This window comes from Corvus cornix, chromosome 1A, assembly GCF_000738735.6.
Source record: "Corvus cornix cornix isolate S_Up_H32 chromosome 1A, ASM73873v5, whole genome shotgun sequence".
NCBI lineage: Eukaryota > Metazoa > Chordata > Aves > Passeriformes > Corvidae > Corvus > Corvus cornix.
Window position 1 is genome coordinate 70,550,347 of NC_047057.1, and position 21,955 is coordinate 70,572,301.

The 21,955-nt window shown below is 41.8% G+C and overlaps 1 protein-coding gene across 1 annotated transcript in view; it reads right to left on the reverse strand.

Annotated features, from left to right (window-relative positions):
* Positions 1-688: 688 nt before the first annotated feature.
* DERA (deoxyribose-phosphate aldolase) overlaps positions 689-21,955 on the reverse strand; it is a 47,901-nt gene continuing 26,634 nt past the window's right edge. Inside the window, exons 7-9 of the mRNA XM_039571459.1 lie at positions 8,564-8,676; positions 4,515-4,664; positions 689-3,099 (exon numbers count right to left, since the gene is read on the reverse strand). Of these exons, the coding sequence (XP_039427393.1) occupies positions 3,043-3,099; positions 4,515-4,664; positions 8,564-8,676 (320 nt within the window). The 3' untranslated portion in view covers positions 689-3,042. The remainder of the gene's footprint in view (positions 3,100-4,514; positions 4,665-8,563; positions 8,677-21,955) is intronic.

Consider the following 21,955-nt stretch of genomic DNA (forward strand, 5'->3'; position numbering starts at 1 on the left):
TTCCATAAACCTCAGCTGACCATGGCAACTGAAGAGCAGCAAATGGCCAGCAGGAAAAAGATGGGAAAGGTGGAAAAAAAGGGCAGTGGAAGTGCTGGTTAGGGTGAAGGGCAGCAAGCCCAGGAGCCCACGCTGTGAGCACTCCCAGCGCCCCGTGGGTGGGGATGTAGATCCTGCCACGCCAGCCTCCGACCTCAGCTCAGAATTATGGTAGTCCCTGGATCTCTGGGTCTGGCTCTCTCACAGGCTCAGTGCTGGCACAAGCCCAGGAATGCTTCTAGCCCTGCCCAGCCTTCTCCCAACCACAGCAGGGGCCCAGGAGCCCCACTCAGCTCAGCTGCCCCCCAGCCCTGCCTCTGCCTCATCCCGTGATGGATCCCATACCTGCTAAGGTGGTACAGGCCCCTTGGATAAGCCTTGTTCCCTGCCTCCAGCCCAGTCCTTTGCTGCTCCTGATGGGATCCCTGGCCCAGGTTTAACCCCTCACATCCCTCACGGCTGTCAGCAGAGGAATTGTTGGCTGGTACCAGCAGCTTCTGCAGGAGGGCTGGAAGACGAGGCTCTGGGGCACACTGGTGGCCCACAGACAGAGACAATGTGGATGTAACTTGAAACACCACGGAGTTAAAGACAACCAGTTGCTCTGAAACACTGAGCCTTCTGCTCATTCCTCGAAAAAGAACAACCCTCAAACCAGAATCATCTTTATTTGGATGTGTTTACAGACTCTGTTACTTTTTTTCTTTTTTGACAAAAATATAAAGGTTTCAACAGAAAAAAATGTATAAACTACTTTCCAATCCAGCTTCTCTGAAAACACTGGTTGGCTCGGAGTTGCACAGTATTTCACATAGGTGTGTTTTTAATGTTCATGGAAAAGGGAAGTGGCTATCCTTGACTTTTCAGGAACCTCCCCCTCTGCAAAGGGAGCCTGTCACCCCTGAAGTAACCAGCAGCAGCCCATGTGCACATCAAAACTGTTGACAGAATTCCTCCTGGCAACTTCTTTCCTCAACACAGTTCCCATGGAGACACACTGAGGTTGTTCTCACCTTACACAGTGAGGTGGCAAAGTTGGACCTCCATTAATTTTAAGGAACTACACAGAGTCCTCCACCTAGTAACTAAAGCATCTCCAAAAAATAGTTTCTATCGCCAGCCTAATTGTCCAAAAGACAGTCAACAACAAGAAAAATGTGGTTTGCAAGTGGTGTTACTTCCCTCTATGGAAGTATGGACATTTATAACATTTAATAACATTTATAGAGCTAAACAGCAGCAAAATCCAGTGTGTGGTGGCTGGGAGGGCATGGCAGAGGGTCAGCCTGGCAAGCACCTGGTGGGAGCTGACTTCACATAAGAGGCTCTGTATTTCTGAAAGCTCAGCAGCAGAATTTTCCTCTCAATATGCAAACAGGCACTTGGATTTTTCCTTGATGGAACTGGCAATGAAATCAGAAGGGAAACTCACGGTAAAAAGGGCCACTTTTCAGGAAAACAAACGTGAAAATAGAGTCACAGCTCAGCCTCACCTTCTGCGTTGAGACCTAAAGCAGAAACAGACTGAAAGCCTTGGATGAACTACTTCCTGAGAAATTAAGGCCCATTTTTAATCCTGAGCACTACATAGAGGATTTTGCTTTCTGTGTATGTTGTTTTTCTTGACTTCTTTCCCCCTAATCAGCTCTCCTATCTGTCCAAGGTGTTTTGTAGCACACTAGTGATTCAGGCGGTAGAGCCAGATAAATAACTGAGTTATTATCTTTATAATAAATCTCTTTGTAATAAATGCACCTTGTAGCTTGATTTACAGCAAAATCCTCCTCCTCCTCATACTTCCATGATGAGACCTACTTAAGTCAGTGAGACTAGTCATGATGACAAGATAATTAAGTTTTTAGTACAACTCTGGTTAGTGAGCAGAATGCAGTTCTGATATAATGCATCTACTAGCTCCAGTCTGATATTCAAAAGGTGTTGGTGATTTGGGTATTATTCTTAATGTGCTCTGAAAAAAAGCACATTTTTTACATTAAAGCATTAAACCCCATATAGGACACAATTCAGATCATCTTTTAAATTAAAGTGTTTCTTTTGGAATGGCAAAGTTGAAGTTCAGCCAGCCTAGCAGTGACACCTGCAAACTGACAGCCAAACCCCCCTACACCAAAATCGAAAGATTTGCATGAATGTGTTTTAAAATGACAGGAGACAGGAATTGGAGCTTCTAAGCAAGTTAGACTAAAATTTTAAGAGTGAAATGCCTAAAAATAGGCCCCTGAATGCATAGTTAGGCACCTATATAGAGACTGCTTGATTTTCAGTTGTTCTGATCACCCAGAGCTCCCATTAACGTCAGGAGCAACTGTGGATACTCAGCTCTTCTAGAAATCAAGCCACTTTTATTCAAGGGTCTAAATATGGATGTCTGCGCCCAAGTTTGGGGGGAAAAATACAAAAAATAAAAAAGAAGTCTGGTTTTTTTTTGCTTTTTTTTTTTTGCTACAGAAGACATTTTATAAAAGAGAAGTAATAGCCAAGTTTCATTCTCCTTTCCCCTTACAATGCTTGAAACTGAATCAACAGAACAATTAATAGTGCAACACATCTGTGCCAGAAGATTTTGTCTGAGGTGAATGGAAATCTATTCCAAGATCAGTAGCTCTTAATTAGCAATCTGAAACATTCCATAGATATTTCACATTCTCCGACTGCAAAGTGTTACCAGGCCACCTAAATCTTTTTCATAGTATTTCAGTGTTGCCATTAATAAGCTTTTCAGGCTGGTCTGAGGAACTTTGCAAGATTAACTTTGCAAATCTGTAAGTATTAACTATTTAACTATTTCAGAAATGCCATTTTCTTCTGCTTTTGGATCAAGTACAACCAGCAGACTTGAGCATATTTTTAAATACCATAAACTGTGAAGAAGGGAGAATTAGGCCTTTAATTCTGTCATATGCACTTGGTTGTCAGAAGACTTCTGAATGCTGTTTGCCTAAAGACCTCTTCTGTAAAAGTGATCCTGAGTTGGTTTTGTGTCTAAGCCATTGCCAGTTCATGCTGAAGTGCATAAGAGCCAGTCACATGATAGAAGATCTGCAAGAAAAAAAGAGAATTTATGATGGAATTATATATGACTATAAAGCTGCAAGTGTCAAGGAAGCAACAAATTAAAGGCATGCTAGATGAAGATGATAGATATTTGTTTGTGTGTGTACATAAAATATGATGTAATATCCCTTAATATATTTGTTTGTAGGATATAAACTAAGGGCTCTTGCCGCTGTGTTTGGAAAGAAAAAGTAAAAAGCAAAGACTCTTGTTGCTCTCAACTAAGATTTCAAAAAGAGCCAGGTAGAAGTCAATGCTTTCCTCTGTCATCTGGTTTAGACTACTTCAGTATGTTTGCTTTATTGAACATAATGCCTGGGACATTTTATCTTCCATGTTTCTAGGCAGCATAGTACAGAAGAGCTTTGGTCATGGCTGGGGCATTTGTGCAATCCCTGGCAGATAAAAGATACAACCCTTAAGAAATCAGGACAAATGGTGCAACACAATCACTGGCTGTGTTCTAACACCCAGCAGTGATGGCAGTGGCAAGGAGAAAGCTCATGCTGCTCTGTCATAACCAGGGACATAATTTTAGGTCAAGAGTGAGGCAGAGGGAGAAAGACAGTATTATTCTCATTGCAGGAGCGAGCCAGGGGTTTTCAGCAGTCATGAATATTAACCTGACACCTCTCAGCTGTTCTATATTTCTCAAAACATGTCAGTATTTCAGTTGCTAGGAAAGGTAAGGAAAGGGAAAAGACTGGTGCTTTTGTCCTCCCTCAAATCCCCCATACCTCATGTTTTCCCAGCAGCAGCAACAGGATAATGACTCTCGGATATTTTTCTTGGTTAAAGGTAGTATCACCTCTTCTCCTGGGATTAATGAACATGGGAGCCAAGTCCAGAAGCCCCCAGGTTTTGGCAGTGCCTATGACACTACACTGTTCCCAATCATACCACATCCTTTGGGTGGGTACCCTGTGCAAGTTTCTTCCCCAGGGAACAACTAACATGTAAAAAATGCTCTATCAGCAGCACCATACATAGAATGAGAGGTGAGTGTCTCCACAGGGATGGAAATACACCGTGAGCAGTTGTGGCACAGTGACACAAAGGGTCTGTGAGGTCCTGTGAGGCTCAGTCACAGCCAGGAGTGAAGGGGACAGCACTGCCATGCATTTGCAAAAGACTCTGTACATGCACAAACTGAGCCCTTTTTGCCCAAATTGTGTAAAATTTTACACTGCAAACATGGCCTAGACCATGGTCAGCTGCTCCAACATCAGTGTCCCAGATGCCTGTAATGACAGCTCAAACCTAAAGAAATACTGAGCTGGAAGTGAACCTGTCATTAATAATGAATTAGATGGATGTTCCACTTCTGCAAAAGCAGTAAGCCAGGACATTTAGAAAGATTACTTTTGTTCTCCTCAAGTTGTAAGCTGCCAACAACCAACCTGTTGCTCAATGTCTCCCAGCAAACTACTGGCACCCAGGCGGAAGAGCTCTGGGGTCAGCCACTCCACTCCCAGCTCCTCCTTCACCAGCATTAGCCAAGTAATAGCTTCTTTGGCTGTCCTAATGCCCCCAGCAGGTTTAAATCCAACCTTTAGAGAGAAAAAACAAAATAGAACAGCAGTCAATGTTTGTACACCTGCAGCCTCAAAGTGCCTGTGATGTAACAGCTCTGCCTGGCAAGGGCCTGACTGCAAACAGGACAAGATCTGGACTAGCACTGGGAGCTATCAAGCCTCAGCCATCACTGCCAAAGATAACATTGCTGAGGGAGCAATACTTTCCACCCCTGTGCACCTTCTCAGGAGCTGGGCTTGAGGTCTTATGGGAGTACTTTGCCTATAGTACAAGGGATTTAGGCAGTGATGCCATGAAGATTTTTTGCCTTTTCTTTTATACCCCTGTTATACCTTTTTACAACTTCTGTATTCTCAGTGCTTTTTGCCTACATTCTTGGACTTGTTTGTTCAGCCAGGACACTAAACATTTTAGAAGCTTTGTAGTTAGGGATCAGTGTGCCCCAGAGCCCAAGGTCCTCTCCAGAACACATTCTGTAAACCAAGATAGAACCATCCAGGGGAAGGTTCCTTGGGAAGGGGGGCTCATTCAAGCCTCTCATTGGGGAATCCTTGATAGATCTGCTAATTAGTAACACCTAGAATGTTAGACCAGATCTTTTGGGGTGGGCATTTTGCGGGGTGCATTTCAGTGCATTCGGCCTGGCCGTGTGCACCTAAGGATCCTTAAAACACCAAGGTAAAATCCCTTTTTCCCTTCTAACCGTGTTTGACTCTTGATTTTAACACCAGGAAAAACATCAGCAGGACTGGGATAGCTGCATAATCACACAGTGCCCATGTCATAATCACCTACTGCCAATCTAATTCCAAATATAGAACAACAAATACACAACAATAACACCAAAGATGCTGCTTTTGAGGCAGCTGACTTTGGACAGCAGTGAGAGCTGGTTGTATTTTATAAAAAGCCCGTGCAGCAGAGTTACACATGATTTGACTGTACATTCAAATGTACCAGATGTTTTATTTTCACTAAAATTTTCCAAACAGGAATTAAATTAGGCCTGTCTTTATCAAAAATTGAAAGCTTTGTGCTTCACAGGAACTGCAAAACTTCTGTCCCCCCACCACAGGCTGGATATGCTTTCAGCCATTCGGTGCGAGATGTGTGTCATATCCGAAGGTGAACTGCCATGTCTGTAAAGGCATAAACACCAAGGAAAACTTATCTTTGAGGTAAAGCATGTCTTGAATCCTGGGATGGACCTGCTGTGCACTTGGCATACACCCCTAATGCCAGTCCTTTGGTTATGTGCCATTTAAACACGTCTCATCCCAAGAGAGAGCGTGTGACACACAGCTATCAAATCCCTCATCAAAAATGCCAAAATGTTGGCCTGGAGCAGCTACCTAAACTCTTGAAAAACAAGGAGAATCAGGAAAAATTCTTTCTGCATTAAAAAAAAAAGTAAATCTGAACAACATGTAGCACACAGTGATTCTCCCTATGTTTTCTCCTGCCATTAACCTTCACATTCGGCAAGAATTATCTTTTTGGTTCTTTATGTAAGCTCCTGAAACCTCACTGCATCGAGGATTTCTTTGTGCCTTATGGATATAATAGCGGAATCAGAAAGTATCTGTTTTTAAATGTGTTTGGTAATCTTTTTAATATAGTGATTTCAGGACCAACAAACACAGAATAAATCCTTCTCTCATGCTGGAGCTTTGTGATAATGGCATATTTCCAATAAGATTAAAAGGAACAAAAGCAGGAAAAGCTTGATAAATCCAAACCACGAAGACTGTGTTTTTGTGGATGGACAAATAGATGTGTGAGTGTATGCAAACATCTGTTAACATTAGATTTTCAAGAAGAATTTAAAGCACAGCAACTGGAAAAGCATCTTCTAGACAATAAGCAAAAAAAGTTGGAATGTGTTTTCTTTCCCTCAGGAAGAGGAATTCTAATGAAATTTGAATTTAGATTTCTTCCTAGAAATGCTACATCTCTTTGAGATAGTCTGTGGCAAAAACAAGTAAAACAGAGTTAATAAGAGAATTAAAACCATCATTCAGAATTCGTTCCCCTTTTAGCAGATTCTGAAAGCTCTTTTCTTTGCAAAAAAAAGCTGACAAAGACAAGCCTGTCCTCTCCTCCATTTACCATCTTTCCAAACAGCACATCTGACTGCCATAAAAACGTAAAAAGGAAGGGGGGTTGGAATTTAATTCAAGAGCAGTACAAAGTCCAGCTACCACTTTCCTGCTGTTTCACAGCATTTCATTATTTTGCTTAATAAGTTCATCTCCTCAAGAATTTTCTCTTCACCTTACATTATTAAAAGTAATAAGTTTTTCTGGATTGGGGGTTTTCCCAACAGAAAAACCAATTTATGTATGTCCTTCAATAATGACAGGAAAAGATTATTTCCCATTATACTGCACACTTTTCATATCACCACCACAGCTTATCAGTCAATAAATGTTACTCTGCAACTTGTTCCTTTCCTTGAAGAAGTTTAATTTCTGTATTAACCTGTTTTTCCCAGGCAACGCCTTGCTAGAAAGCATCCCTACAGCAGCAAAATTAGTTTGTTAAAGAAACCATTTAGAAATTTCTTGCCACTGATAATATTGTCTTCAGTTAATAAAAGTACATAAAGTCAGTTTACATCTAATTCACTGACACACACATGCACACGGACACGAGCACTTATTCTTAACAACACATTTCATACCATGAATGCGTCCTTTGAAAGCAAAAGGTGAATTCAACATTTATATCCAATTATGGGGACAAAGCTGTGTTAATGCAGCAGGGACCAACTTGTGGCACACAGCTCGTGCAAGCGGCACTGGTGCCCGGGGGAGCTGCCTCATGCTGGGCAGTGATGGTGCTCCCACAGAAACAAGACTATTGGAGCTGCTCCAGCTGTTGTGTGGCAGAGAGAGGCAGGCTGGGGAAAGGAGGAGTGGGGAAAACCCAGGGATCCATGCTGGCCTCATCTAGATGGCTACAGAGAGTAGATGGACACACCTCTAACCTGGTGTCACACATTGCTCAAGGCCCAACAGACCCTAGAGCCATCTCAGCCCCCATCCCACTGCTCATCCCACGTCCTGACATTGTACCTTGCAAGGCCACCTGTGGAAGGGACAGAAGGATAAGCTAGAGAAGGAGGGAAGGGTGGCCAGAAATGGGGAGAGGCTCTTAGCTAGAGATGTGGCTTCTTCTCCTGGTGCTGAAGGTGAGGACCAAGCCCACTGCTGACCACCAGCACCAGATCTAACTGGCAGCCCCCACTTGCCCACGGATAAATGAAGTGAGAGGTGGCTTAAGCCCTCCTGGGAATCTCCTCCCTTCTCAATATTTCAGCACAAGGATGAATGCACAGACAGTTCATTGCTGTACATTCCCCTTTTCTCCACTGACCTCGCTCTACAGCGACCTGATCAATAAACATTAAGTACCAGGACATAATGTTCTTCCAACCCCTGTCCCCTCTCTCCTTCCTTCCATCCCAGGCAACGGGATACAACTGGATCTGCCTCCTTGCCCCCTTGGAAAGCATCTCTGGCAAGGGAAGAAAGAGCAAAATGCATCCCTTGGGCTGCCAGAACAAAGTCAGGAAATCCAGTTGTGTACACTGGAGAGACATGATGGCTCTGAATTTGTACAGCTCTGCTGAGGTTTATGGGAGCACGTCAGCCACTGCCAGCCTGAGATTCGCTCTGTTATTAGTGGACATCCCCACTTAAATGGTGAAGCAAAATTCAAATCCAAATGCAGCAGGGAATGCTTTGATTGCATGAGCTTTTATGGAATGAAGTAACAGCTCTTCAAGGGAGAAAAGACAAAAGCAGAAAAAAAAAAATAAAAGGAATACTAGCAAATCAATCCTATTACATTCTTATTTCTTTCTGAATGAGCCTGTTTGGTTAATTTGTACAAAGGAAATGAGAACTACCTTGTAGCCAGTTTGCCAGTAGTATTCCTTAATGGCTCGCATCATGACTATGCCAACGGGAAAGGTCGCATTTTCCACCTCCTTTCCTGTAGATGTCTTTATAAAATCGGAACCTGAAAGGAAGTAAAATGTTTTATAGCAGTTTTAGAACAAGAGCCCCTCTGCACATACAAGTTCACAGCCTCCTGTGATGCCCTCCTGCTTCACAGCAATTCTGAAGCATTCCTCTACACGTATGTCCCCATGGTGTATATAAATCAACATTTTAGTATTTCCACAAGGATCTTTGAGATAGAAACTATTTTAATCAGGTTTTTTTTTAATTTAACTTTGCATCTACTTAGTCTCACATTTGCCAGTCTGGTATTGCATCTCCTGCAGCTGTTTTTAAGAGAAGGGAAAGATACCTCAGATGTGTTTACTAAACCAGCTGTGTAATACTGTAAACCAAGGGAAAACTCCCCTTTTATGCATTTTGCAATCGTAACATTGCAAGTTACTACACTGAAAGCCACGCTCTGATTTAATGCAGTTACAAGGTCAAAACATCTGCATTATTTAAAGAACAAGAGTTAGCCTTGGCTTATTTTTTTCTGCTTTCTCACTTGTGAATAACATTCTTTACTGCCTGTCTTAATACTTGTGTAACGTTCTTGGGTATTCTTGCTGTTCTGCCTTGGCTTGAAAGAAATCCTGAAGTACAGTGTAAGAAAAAGCTAAGAAACTAACAAAAAATAATGAGCCTTGCAGTGCATGATCCAGCATTGACAGAATACAATGAGAAAACTTCTTTAATTTCATTAGGACGCACTTCATCCCTAGGAACCTACTTCTTAGAAAAGGTGTACTGTGGGATCATTAATTATCAAAAGTAATTGGGAGAAGAAGAGGGATAATTCAAACATCATGTAGTAGTGCATCATCCACTTAAGTCAATTGGAACTGCATCTGCTTCCACTTCAAATTTGGCTTAGGGTCCATTTTGTCTCTTATGTGAATGATGATGCCTCTACAACATCCCCTAGAGTAGGGACAGGGAGTTTCAGCACCGGCTCCAGCTAAGGAGTTGCCTTGGCTACATTCTGTGTGCTGCAGCACACTCCAGAGAGTGTCTCCTGATGGCACAGCTGACTGGCACACAGCTGGGTCTCAGCCTGATGGCAAGGCAACACAAAGCCAGGCATGCTCCTGTGGCTGATTTAAACACAATCAAATGGTATCACAAACTTTGGGGTTTCTTAGACCACAGTTTTCGCTGTAGGCGTCCAGACTAGGCAGCATCTCAGCCCAGTGGTGATTAAATTGCACCCTCCTGTGACAATTTCCACTCTGGAGAGAAACAGCTATTTGCAAGAAGGATTCCAACTCCAGGGAAAGTGCAATGTGCAAAAGAGGCAGTTAATAGTTGATAGAGCTTTGCAAAGAACGGAGCACACAGGAGAGACAATTGAGTTGCACATTTCAGAGCTGCCCCCTTCCAGAGAGACACTACGAACATCTGATAGTCACATTAAAACAAGGAGCAGTGGAAGTGAAACTTCAACATCACCAAATTATATTTTTAATTTCCCTTTCGAAATGTAGCACTTAAAGTCCTTCAGTGCAATACTTCATTTTTTTTCTACTATAAGGTAAGTCAAAGCTTTTATAAGTCTTATAATTACAAGTCTCTATGGTACAGTTTCATTAAAAACTTTCATTAAACAACAGCTGCCCTTGTATATGGTCTTCTAATCAATTTGGTCAAACAGAATGACTTCTAATCAGCTGTTGATAAAAATAGAAGATGAAATTTTAATTCTAATAGATTAACCACAAACTCAAGATAGTCTTCAAAATCCATCTAGTTCTATTCTCCAGTGGATTTAACGACTATTCAGCAACTCATTACTAAATAGAACAAGATGAACATTTTCCAGTTCATTAAAGAAATGTACTATGTATTTTTGCATTGTCCTCATGATTCGTTACGGGGAGTCTTAATTACAAGATAATGGATAATGGTTATTAAATGCAGACTCCAGTAATGAAGCTCTATTCATTTGCGAGCCTCAGAGACTGCAAAGAGGGGAAAATAAAATTACTAGCTTCAAAAGATTAACGGATCAAATTATTATTCAATTTTGAAAATCTCATTCAGACTTCATAGAAACAAGAAGAGATTAAAAACTAGTATTAGTACAAAAGTTGTGCATTTATATATTTATTTTTAAATAATATCTTAAGGCTATTACCAGAATAATCAGCTTTAGATGTGATTATTAGACAAACATACAGCCAATTTAGTAGCATCCTCTAACAATGAAAACAATACATTTTTCTTTCCCGAACAAATTCTTTTTATGACACAAGAGCTTGCTAGCAGGACTGCAGGCAGCCCCTTGCAGAAGACAGAGGACCCACACCAGCACAGAGAGCCACAATGGAAGGTGCTATTAACTTTTGGATTTCAGCAATGAAAAGGGGGATTTAAAAATCAAGCCCTGCCATAAAAGGCACCTCATTTAGCAGACCTCGTGCCAACCCTGTAATAATAAGGGAGTTTCACCCAGTCTATTTCTTATTTAAGTTTTCAAAGACAAGTCTAAGGAATTAAGTTCAGAAGGAGTTTCACCTGGAAATTTAGGTGATGATTTAGAAACCTGAGTTTTATCACCCATCTTCTCATGTTCCTGTGAACGTATACACTCAAAAAATCAAGGCTAAGGTTAAAATACATGCTGGATGGCTTTCCCCTTCCTTAGAGTAGATTACACGATTCAATGAAGCATTAAATCCAACATTTCACAAAATTAGTTATTCAGGGTAGATTTCTAGGCCTAGTGAGCCTGGAAAAGACCACACTCCCTACTTCTATTTTCCAATGTGAAGCCACACCAGTACATTTCCTTTCAAGGCAGCAAGTCATGTAAGACTCACTGAACCAGGGAGATAGGACGAGCTCTGCTTAGAACGTGGTGCCAGTAACACCAAGGCTGTGGGTTCAACACAAACAGGCCATTTACCTCAGAGGAAGTCCATTACATTATTTCTGTTCTAGATACACAGCCTCGTTTATGGTGGCACCTGAACAAAGTTGCAGAGCTGAGGTATCCAGAAGCTGAGGGACTTGCCCAAGGTTTCTCAGCAAGCATTTGGCAGGGCATGGATTGAATGCTCTGGTCTCCCAGAAGGTCAGAGGAGCTCCCAGAACTGGCCTGCCCTATTGCTATCCTGTACATCAACTGGAAACTCTACAAAGCTTTCCAGTCCACGTAACATTGAAGCAGAGCATGAGAAGTGGAGAATCTTATTTAGATGACAGCATCCAGGAAGCACACTCTGATTCCATAATTAAGCGATAAGGAATAATAAGCAGCATAGCAATCGTGGAGTAATCACAACCTTTTGGTTGTGAAGTGCTTCAAATGCCCTTGGGGAATGATTATCTCCTGATAACTACAGACTCTGTGTTGCTGCCTTAGTCTCAATAAAGAACAAAGATGTGGCTGGCAGTTTTAAACAATAGTTTAGAGAGAGATGCTTGCAGAGGGACAATTACACCGTGCTACTTTGTAAGTATTTGCAACGAGCACAAATATATCTTCATTGCTGCAACTGAGAGAACACATATCCTACCAAGACTTCCAGGACTGGTGGCAAAAAGTGGCACTCCGCTCAGAGGACCTGCAAAACCACCTGCTGTTTCTGCTGACAAGGTAGCAATGACAAAACAGTACCGTATCAAATGTGCACGAAGTCCCATTAGCAAGTCATCTTTCTATTTTATGAGCACCTAAACTAAGGGTCTTCAGATTCATACACAATTAGCCTTACTAAGGGTGACCAGGTTAACAACCCTCTGAAAATAAGAGGCAGGGCAAGATATAAAAGGCTAATGTAGCAGCTAATTCTTGTCAGCTGAGTTATCCTAATTGTCCCACTTACATGTCCTTATCCTGCCCCAGCAGCAAGATAAAATACATTCCCTGTTAGCTTAACTTTGCCATCCAGGAGAACAGAACACGAAGCTGTGGTAACTCACTTCAGCAGTGGCTCACCAGGCAGCTTTAGCTCCATGACACAAGGCCACACTGCCAGACCACTTGGTTAGGTGCCTATGCTTTTATGTTTTCACACGCCTGTGTCTCAGCTACCATTGAAAAATGCTGGTTTATAACTTGGTCTGTTGAGACCTGCCCATTTTTTGCAACTCCTTTCAGAAAAGTACCTGCACAGAGGGCAAAAAAAATCCCATCCCAGGGCTCCACATTTAATGTCTGTTTACAAGTAAGACAACCTTTTGAAAACCCATCCTATCATCCCAGCTTGGTTTCCAAGACTCAGAATGGATGCTGCCTTTCTTGTACAGCACCTCCAGGAGCAGGGGTTCTGCAGGCCAAACGATGCCCTCAGGAACACTTACACATGCACACAAAGGGACAAATTATTAAGTCCATACTTATGCAAAATTCCCTGTAGATGAAGTCTGAAAGAATTCAGCATTGCTGAATTATGCACAGCTTGCTAATGCACTGTTACAGTGTCTACCACAGGTCTCCACAGAATACTATTACTTAATTAGTATTAGTTTCTTGTGTATTCATTTAAAATGCTTCTTCAGAAGGTTCAGCAGGAAGAGCCATACCACCTTCTGTTGCTCGGCTACATAGCACAGGCACTTGCTATTTTTAGAGCATTCCTTCCAATCCAATCCCTGTGTGGCACGGAGAAAGAGAAGATAAGTAATTGACACGTGCTCCGGGTGCAAAGACCACAGCTGGAATCGCTGTCACTGGTGGCACCTGGCTTGGAGCCACCCTGAAGCACAGAAGGAAACATGCTCCCAGTCACCTCCCCACATTGCCATGCAGAAGCGGTGCTGGGAGATGCCAAGGTGCAGGAGTTCAGGCAATTACGTGCTGCTGGAACAGCCCCTCCTCTTCCTCTCCAAAGAGGAAGCAGCAGTATATCCTCCCAGGAGTGAGACGTGGGACAACAAAGAAGTTTAACGAATTCCTGTATTGTTATCTGCTTGTAAAATTTCATGTCTCTTTGCCATGATCTCGTTTTTCTCCTTCAAAAGGGTGTACCACATACTACACCCAGGGGTGTTACAGTGTATGACCTACGTTAACCTTACTTCTGTTTGCAGATGGCATTACTGGAACCACTGAAGCAGTTTGCCTAATGACACATGGCCAGCCAAAGGCAGAAAGAAGGAATAAATCAAGACATCCCAACACCTAATCCTAACCTTACTATCACTGGGAAAAACCAGACCTTTCTCTCAGCTTACCCACTTGCAATGCTGTTTCCTCTACAAGCCATTCTGTGGGCTATTTTTTGCCACGCTCCTGATTTCGAGCAAGATTCAAAACAAAAGAGATATCAGGAGAAATCTCCTCCCTAGCTCAGCTTGAGAGTGCAGCACGCTGCACCCAGGGCAGGAGGCAGTGCTGGTGGCACAGCTCTGGCCCCAGATTCCCAAACCCATGGCCCCCTCCAGCACTTACTGATGAAGCAACAGAAAGATTGGCCTCTCCTTTCAGACTGAGCACAAGCACTGGTTCTCAGCACTGAGCCACGTGCTCTGGCTAGGATGGGTGGAAAAAGCAAAGTGCTGTGGGAGAAACCGGACTTGATTTGAAAATCTCCCCCTTTGAGCTTCCTTTGCAAACGCTGAAACACATTGCATCACTTTTCTTGTTCACACTTAAATTAACCTAAGCAATGATAAACTATCTTAAACTGTGATATAATTAAAACAGCACTGGTCTAGGTCAGGCTTTTACCCTCTTGGCATTCTTGGTTTTGGATCAATACATCTCAGCCTCTCAAAATGTTGTCCAGCACATGACATATTACAGACTGAGGCTGAAACCCTGATGTATCTACCAGTAATAGCACTGCAATTTGGAAGAAAATAATAAATATGCATGATGGCTTAGAATCACAGCACAACATGGCATATTGCATTCCATGTTTTAGCAACCACATTTGGCTTTGTGCTTTTTAACGTTGGTAACAACTTTGAAACAAATATGTTAATGTTAAATCTCAGGTACACTTACGTATTGTCTATTAGCTCGTAACAAAATTACTCAAATTGAAGAAATAGCTGTTTAAAATCAATTTGGAAATACTCCACGCTGAATAAAGCAAGTAGAAAATCAGTCTACTTTATCAAGAAGGTGCTATGAATTTTAAAGATTGAAAAAAATCCGCCATACATAATACAGCCAAAATCATGGCACTTCAATGTCATTCTGAGTGTTTTTCAACACTTGATGTAAAAAGCAGTTTAAGATTCTGTTCCTACTCTTACCCAGAGAAAGGTAGGATTGATTTTTGAGCTTTAAAAGTCTATGTCTTAATGCCACAGTCAGAACCTGTCCAGCATGCAGCCTCTTTGTCATGCAGAGGACAAACAGCAGCATCAGCCCCTCTTCCACACTGTTCCCTACAATCAAAGGCAGCTGGCACAGGTGAAGGCTTCAGTACCAGGGGGATTTCCAGGATCAAAGGTATTCTCCTTGAGCAATTGGAATGGTCAATGTTTGGCCTTTTGGCTTTGCCTGAAAATCAAAAAATATAAGGTGCCAGATCTCACCAGACTCATCTGTGATCTGTTTGTTTCCACATGGCTTTTACAAATTAGGTAGAATAGATGTCTTGGGGGCTTGCATAGAGGGATGAATATTCCACTTCGGTGATCATGTGATTACTAGGAAAATGTGAAGCGCTTTTAGCTTATTTTTTATGACACCCTAACGTCTTCAACACCAACAAGCTGCAAACACATAGATTTTATCATGGACTTCCTGGATTCCCCTGATGCAACAAATATCCAAAGGGTAACACCCTGGATGGCCTTACCTATACATAAGGCATCACAATGCTTGTTTTTAAAGGGCATCAGTCTTACTTAAAACTCCTGCTCTCCAGAAGATTTTGCCCCTCAGAGTGTTGCCTTTTTTTTCTCCACCTTGATAATTTGGCATCTGGCAAAACTGCAAAAGCCCACGTGTGTAGGCTGCAGTGTAGGTGAGAACTTCGAGGTACAGGCAGATGTTTTCACCACTGTCAGTGGGGTTGTTTTGCAATGTTTCTAACTCTTCAGGCAGCCTGAATACCAAAAACCTGCCAGCTCCCTTCAAAGAAAAAAACAACCAAAACCCCTGACTGTGCAGCCACACTCCAAGCAGGAGGCACCTCTCTGCTGGCGGTCAGGGAAAGACACTTCTGGTTTTTTAAGAAATCCTTTTTTCCTCCCATTGCATTATTAACAATGCTTACATGGCAAAACTAACAATTTTGTTTCAAAGGGATGCCTTATGAAGGTGTGCTGCTGATCAATCCAGTCTGAGTTTTCTGGCATAGTATCTACTGAGCACTACTTGAATGAAGGAAATTAAAAAAGACCAGTAAGCACGATCAAAAACAGGCAGCAACTCATAAAAAGGTATTTAATATGCCAGGGCATTGTTTCTTCACCTCCCTTTGTCAACAGCCCGTGTGCTGATCTTACCACAGACTGCAATTATGGTGAGCATCTCAAACCAAAAGCACCAACAATCTGATTAACTGCATGGGTTTGGTTAAAGAAATAATTGAAACTGATAGAGAAATGCTGATCTCACCAGACCACTGGCAAAACAAAGATGATATTCCAGTCTTCAAATCCACATTTTATATAAAGGTTTTACATTTTTAAAAACTTACACGAAATATATATTATCATTTTGAACTTTGGCATTCCATTCTTTTTACTGAAATACTGTGAATCAAAGAAATTGAATATCAAACTCTCTTTGTGTTAGATGTGTATATATATCCTCATAGGTATTTAGTGGCAAGTTATTAAATGTCACTATTCATTGAGACAGTACATTTTATGTCTTCCTTACAGAAAAAAAACCCCCATCTATGTAAAATTTGCAGCAATATTTCAGAGCCTCACTCTGGTCTCAATGACTTCTTCCCTCACACGTTCAGAAATAGAGGTGGTCAAGCAGAACATCCCCTGTGTTCTCCTGAGCTGTCGCGTGCCAAAGTGCAGAGGCAGCGACGGTGTCAGCGTCGCACCAGGAGGTGCGACCACCCTGTCTGTACCTTTCCTTCTGGCATAAACAGCACAAAAGCGGCGAGGAATTCTGTGTTCAGCAACGTCAAATCCCATGCAAAGGTACCTGGTAAGTATTTATGTTGGAAAATGTGGTTCTGGGGTGAAGTACAGCAGTGTTACATATCCCTTATCTATCAACTAAGCACTGTATTCACATCCGTGGAGGGCTTTAAGGCCCCCAGACATTAGCCCAAGGCAAAACCACATTGTCTCCATTTAATTACCTATCTTTTCATACTGACTGTGATCCAAATGACTGAGTTAAACAAAATGGTTACTAGTAACAGGAGACCATTGATAACCAGCAAGCTGAGGTGGGCGTACGTGCACAGAGTTCAAAAGAAAATGATGCTGCTGCATGCTGTTTACTTCTCCAGTATGAATTTATAAAGTGTATTAGCACGAATTAAAAGGATTAAAATCCCAGGAACCAATGAAGTCAAAGAGAAATAGAAAATGGATTCAGTCCTAAAAAGATAAAATTATTTAACAACTTATTAAAACAGTTCATCATTGTAATTAAAATCCAAGTGCCTAGAAAAAAGTGCCACAAGAAAGGTAATTATTTATGAGGAGACTTTAAAAAGCCATTCATAGTGAATTTGGGAGAGAATCAGCCTGAAAGAGTTGGTAGTAGAAAGAAATTGTTTGTTTATTCATAAAACTTATTTTGGTCTAGCCTACCACTAAGAATCCCTAACATCTGCTCAATGGCAGCTGTAAGTAACATTAGGAACACTCAGCCAGTTTATATCTTTCCTTTTTATTAAAAAGTAAACAGGTCTTTTTAAATTATTCACTAGTAAATTAACATAAAAATCAGTGCTGTAGCTAACCACATTTTGTGGAAAGGCATCTGCAAGCTTTGCATGATCACGATGATCTCAATCTTTCTACATTTCACTGACTATTTTACTCTTTATGTGATGTCCCACCTAATTTAGCAAATGAAAACGTAGACAACTCACAAGCCATACAGGAGGCACAGCCATGAAAATACAAAATGCACCACTGGTACCTCAAAAGCCACATTAGTTGCCTCCTTCTGACTTTAACTGATTCCGTTCTTACCTTTCCTTTGCCTTCCGCTGCATAAAAATTCCCCCTCAAATAACCTCAGATCTCTCCTGCTTCTGTCTTTCAGGAACAAGACATTCATTAGACAGGAAGGAGCAACAAAATACAGAGGTGTTACTAATCAGTAATTATTTGTTCTCATCTGCAGCACTTTTATACATAGGTGACAAAGTGCTCTGCGTGTTCCTGTGTTTCACTCCAAAACTGTGTTCTTATGACAGTAAAAAAAGGCACAGGAATACTTCAAACCTAAAAGCTTCTCTTTACCTCTGAATAACTTTTTTTTTACTTAATCTCATCAACATTTTAGAAGAAAAATATTTTACTTTCCTTCTGAGTTCCTCTCCCAGCTTCAGTGCTTACTTCATAATACAAACAAGTCCCTGCAAATGAACTCACCAAGAAGTTGTTCAAGGGCATGGAGTAGCTATGTTTATTTTACTAGGATATTTTTGTTTTACTTCAAGGGAAAAACCAAGCATTTCTGCAGTGCTCTCTGGAGGCAGTTAATTTAAAGCTGAGCTGTAATTCTAACCCAGGCACTGGAAATGGCATTGTTACAATAGCACAGGGTCCATCCAGCTGAAGTTCCTGAGGAGTCTGCCTTGAAGCCACAACCATGCTGCAACTGGCAACCAAGCAAGCTGCTGAGAAGCTGAATTTGCTGAGATCCAGAGCAGCTGCAAACACAGTGCCTGATTACAACATAAACCTAACTAGTTAGCTATCAACAGTATTTATGGTATCATGGTAGCAGAGAACCAGCTGAGACATGCCAGCCCTCCTCTTCCTGGGGACTAGGAGACCCGAGAAACACAGCATCCCTTTCCATCATACCCCACCAAGCTGCTTCCTCATCCTGGGGGTCAGCTTTGTTCCAAAGCTCCATTTATGAGTAAGGCTTTGTGCTTCCTTTGAGTTCTCCACAGGTTCACTTTCCAGGACTAGCGGGAAGGAGGCTTTTGAAGATACACGACTCACAATTTTGTATTCCATAATTTAAGTGCAACGTGACGCATGGAACATGGAACATCATCCCTTGTTTCCTTTTTGGTCCGTTAGAGGTGAATTAACAGATCTTCATGACAAACTGCAAGACTTCACTCCTTCACTCCTCTGATGTTTGGGATAGGCTAGTAAATTGGACATTGGATTTGCAACATGACTACAAAGGTGACGGAAAGAAGATGTTCTACTCAAGAAGAGGTCCTGGTATCACCGAGGAGGAATCTTTTCTACATCTCAGATTTAGGGAGAACTCAACTTTAGAAATCAGCTGCAGTTGTACACTGCAGGGAAATCACTTTGTAGCCTGAATGCTAGCAGGAAAGAAACATCAAAGGTACAAAAGACAATCAGCTGTCAGATCCCTGTTGATTTGCCATGAAGACTATGGCCTTTGCTGTCAATTTTGTCTTTGAAAAATTCCCTCAGAATGAGGACTACTACAGAAACCTCTGGTAAAGCTATTGTCTCTAGTAACTGTAAAGTAAGCACAGGCAGAAATCTTCATTTGTCTTACCCGAGAGACGCTGAATTCTAAAACTACAATTTCTGAAAAGGAATAAAAAAAAAAAAAAAAAAAAAAAAAACAACCAAACAACAAAATCAAATCAGGAACATTTCCCAGAGGATGAAATTCCAAAGTATAGTGTCAAAGAAGGGAATATCTTCCGTTCTTTCCAAAATCCCCCCAACACAATTTGAGCCACAAGAATCAAGAGGAACACAGAATGGCTGGGAGACAGACCCCAAGTAACCCAAGTACCTGCCAAGGAAATTCAAGTTCCTTGTATAACTCATCAAAAACACTGCAAGCAACCACAGAGGCAAGCTGGAAGAGTCTCTTTCCAAACACCATTGTAATGAGCATATTTCTGAGTACTGCTATGTCCTATGTTCATGTTCTGATAGCAATCTTTTCCTTTGAGAACATGACTCAAATAGACTGACAAAGTCTGTTAGGCAGGCCTTTGGAATTCTGGTGAAAACTTGACATTTATAAGGAAGGAACAATGTCAAACACAAGCAGCCAGGAGGACCAACCATGTCCTGGGGGGCATCAGGCACAGCATCACCAGCCAGGCAAGGGAGGGGATTGTCCTGCTCTGCTCTGCACTGGGGTGGCCTCACCTCAAGTCCTGGGGGCAGCTTGGGGTGCCACAGCATAAAAAAGACATTAAACTATTAGAGAACATCCAAAGGAGGCCACGAGGATGGTGAAGGGCCTTGAGGGGAAGCTGTGTGAGGAGCAGCTGAGGGCACTTGGTTTGCTCAGCCCGGAGAAGAGGAGACTGAGGGGACACCTCAGTGCAGTTACAGCTTCCTTGTGAGGGGCAGAGCAGGGGGCAGGCACTGATCTCTTCACTCTCACGACCAGTGACAAGACTTGAGGGAACTGCATGAAGCTGAGTCAGGGGAGGTTTAGGCTGGATATGAGGAAAAGGTTTTTCACCCAGAGGGTGTCTGGGCACTGGAACAGGCTCCCCACCGGGGTGGTCACAGCACCAAGCCTGACAGAGTTCAGGAAGCATTTGGACATTGCTCTCAGACACATGGTGTGACTCTTGGGGTGTCCTGTGCAGGGCCAGGAGCTGCACTCAGTGATGCTGATGGGTCCCTTCCAACTCAGTATATTCTGATTCTGTGATAAATGCATTTGCATTTGACCAGTCTCGTGTAGCTCAGTGAGGAATGAGTTCATGCAGCCCAGCAGTCAGCTGGGGTATTCAGTCTGTTTCTCTGCACTTCATCAGGTAACACTTCAAAATGCAGCATCAGCACCATTAGGACATGATTTGTTAAAAGCTCATGAATGTCTTTATATTGGTATCAGTGTATTTTAACATACAGCTTTATTAACATTCAGGTAAGGAAACAATCCATGCTCTCCTCACAGGAAACTTCTTGTTTCATAGTAACTAGTTTCTGCCCCACTTTAATGGTTCAACAGGTATTTCTCTTATATTTGTACTCATCTCTTGTTATGCCTCTTTGTTTTCACTGTGTCCTTGTGATTAAATGGGTAGATTCAAGTGAGTATCCAGAGCTTTTAAAATAACCTAATGATGTTCAAGATCACATATTCCTGCTGTATTTTTCCACTTAACACATTTCTCTTCAGAAGTCTAAATCCACATTGCTGCTGCCATGAGCAAGTATCTTCAAATTAGACAGGCACAACCACTAAGCCTTGATACCTTAAAAAGCAACAAAAAAATATCCAGGACCTGCAACCTTAAAATCATGCTTAGTTTATTTCCACATCTATATTAAGTTTCTGTTAAGGGACTGGATTTTCTAACTAGTGCTCCTACTTGCAGTCTCTTAAAAGATACTTCAATATTTCATAAGCCAATATAATATAATTGATAGATACAGTAAATTAAATATTTATTTCTATTTTTCACTGGTTTAGTAGAATTTAACACCTCCTGCTGACAGAATAAAAAAACCCAACCCGAAATATCAGAGAAATAAATAGTACCCAGTACATCTATTGATTTTACATAATATTTCCATGTTTTAAAATTGCATTATCTCAAGCCATTACCTTCAATACCAGAGCTTCCCAGATGCAAAGTTTTTTGCCAGGAAGCCCTGTTATTTTGCTGGCATGTTTGAGTAGAACTATTCACTGTGCAACAATTTCTGAGTCTGAGGTGATATGAAACTTGAGAAGTTTTAACGCAAATTCTAACAGGTTATTTAACATAGAAACAAGGTTTCATTCATGGGGAAAATTAACCCAACAGGGGTGCTTTCTCACCTCTCTGCATCACTTGTTATAAATTGAAAGTATACCATTTAGATATTCCATAATTAACATGTTTTGGAAAGATCTCGAATATCAGCAAAAATAAAGTGCTATTCAGGCACTGAGGATAATTTGCTAATAGAAGGTTGACCCCTCTCAGCAGTGTGCTACTCTGTCAGTACCTGCCCACTCACTGCAACCTGCTATTCCACAACCAGTTCCAGAGGTTGAAGCATAAAGAATAGCCACTTTCTTAAAGGTCAAGGAGCAGAAATCAGCGTTCAAACCCTTCTCCTCACAGCAAAGGACAAGCCTGGGATTTCCAAGGAGCTGTCACACTCCTGCCCCTCCACAGCTCCACTTTGCTCAGTGCAGAGAGAACACCAAAGCACGACAGAACAGGCGTACGGGAAACATGGCAAAACTCTCCCATTTGGAAGAACATTTTGGG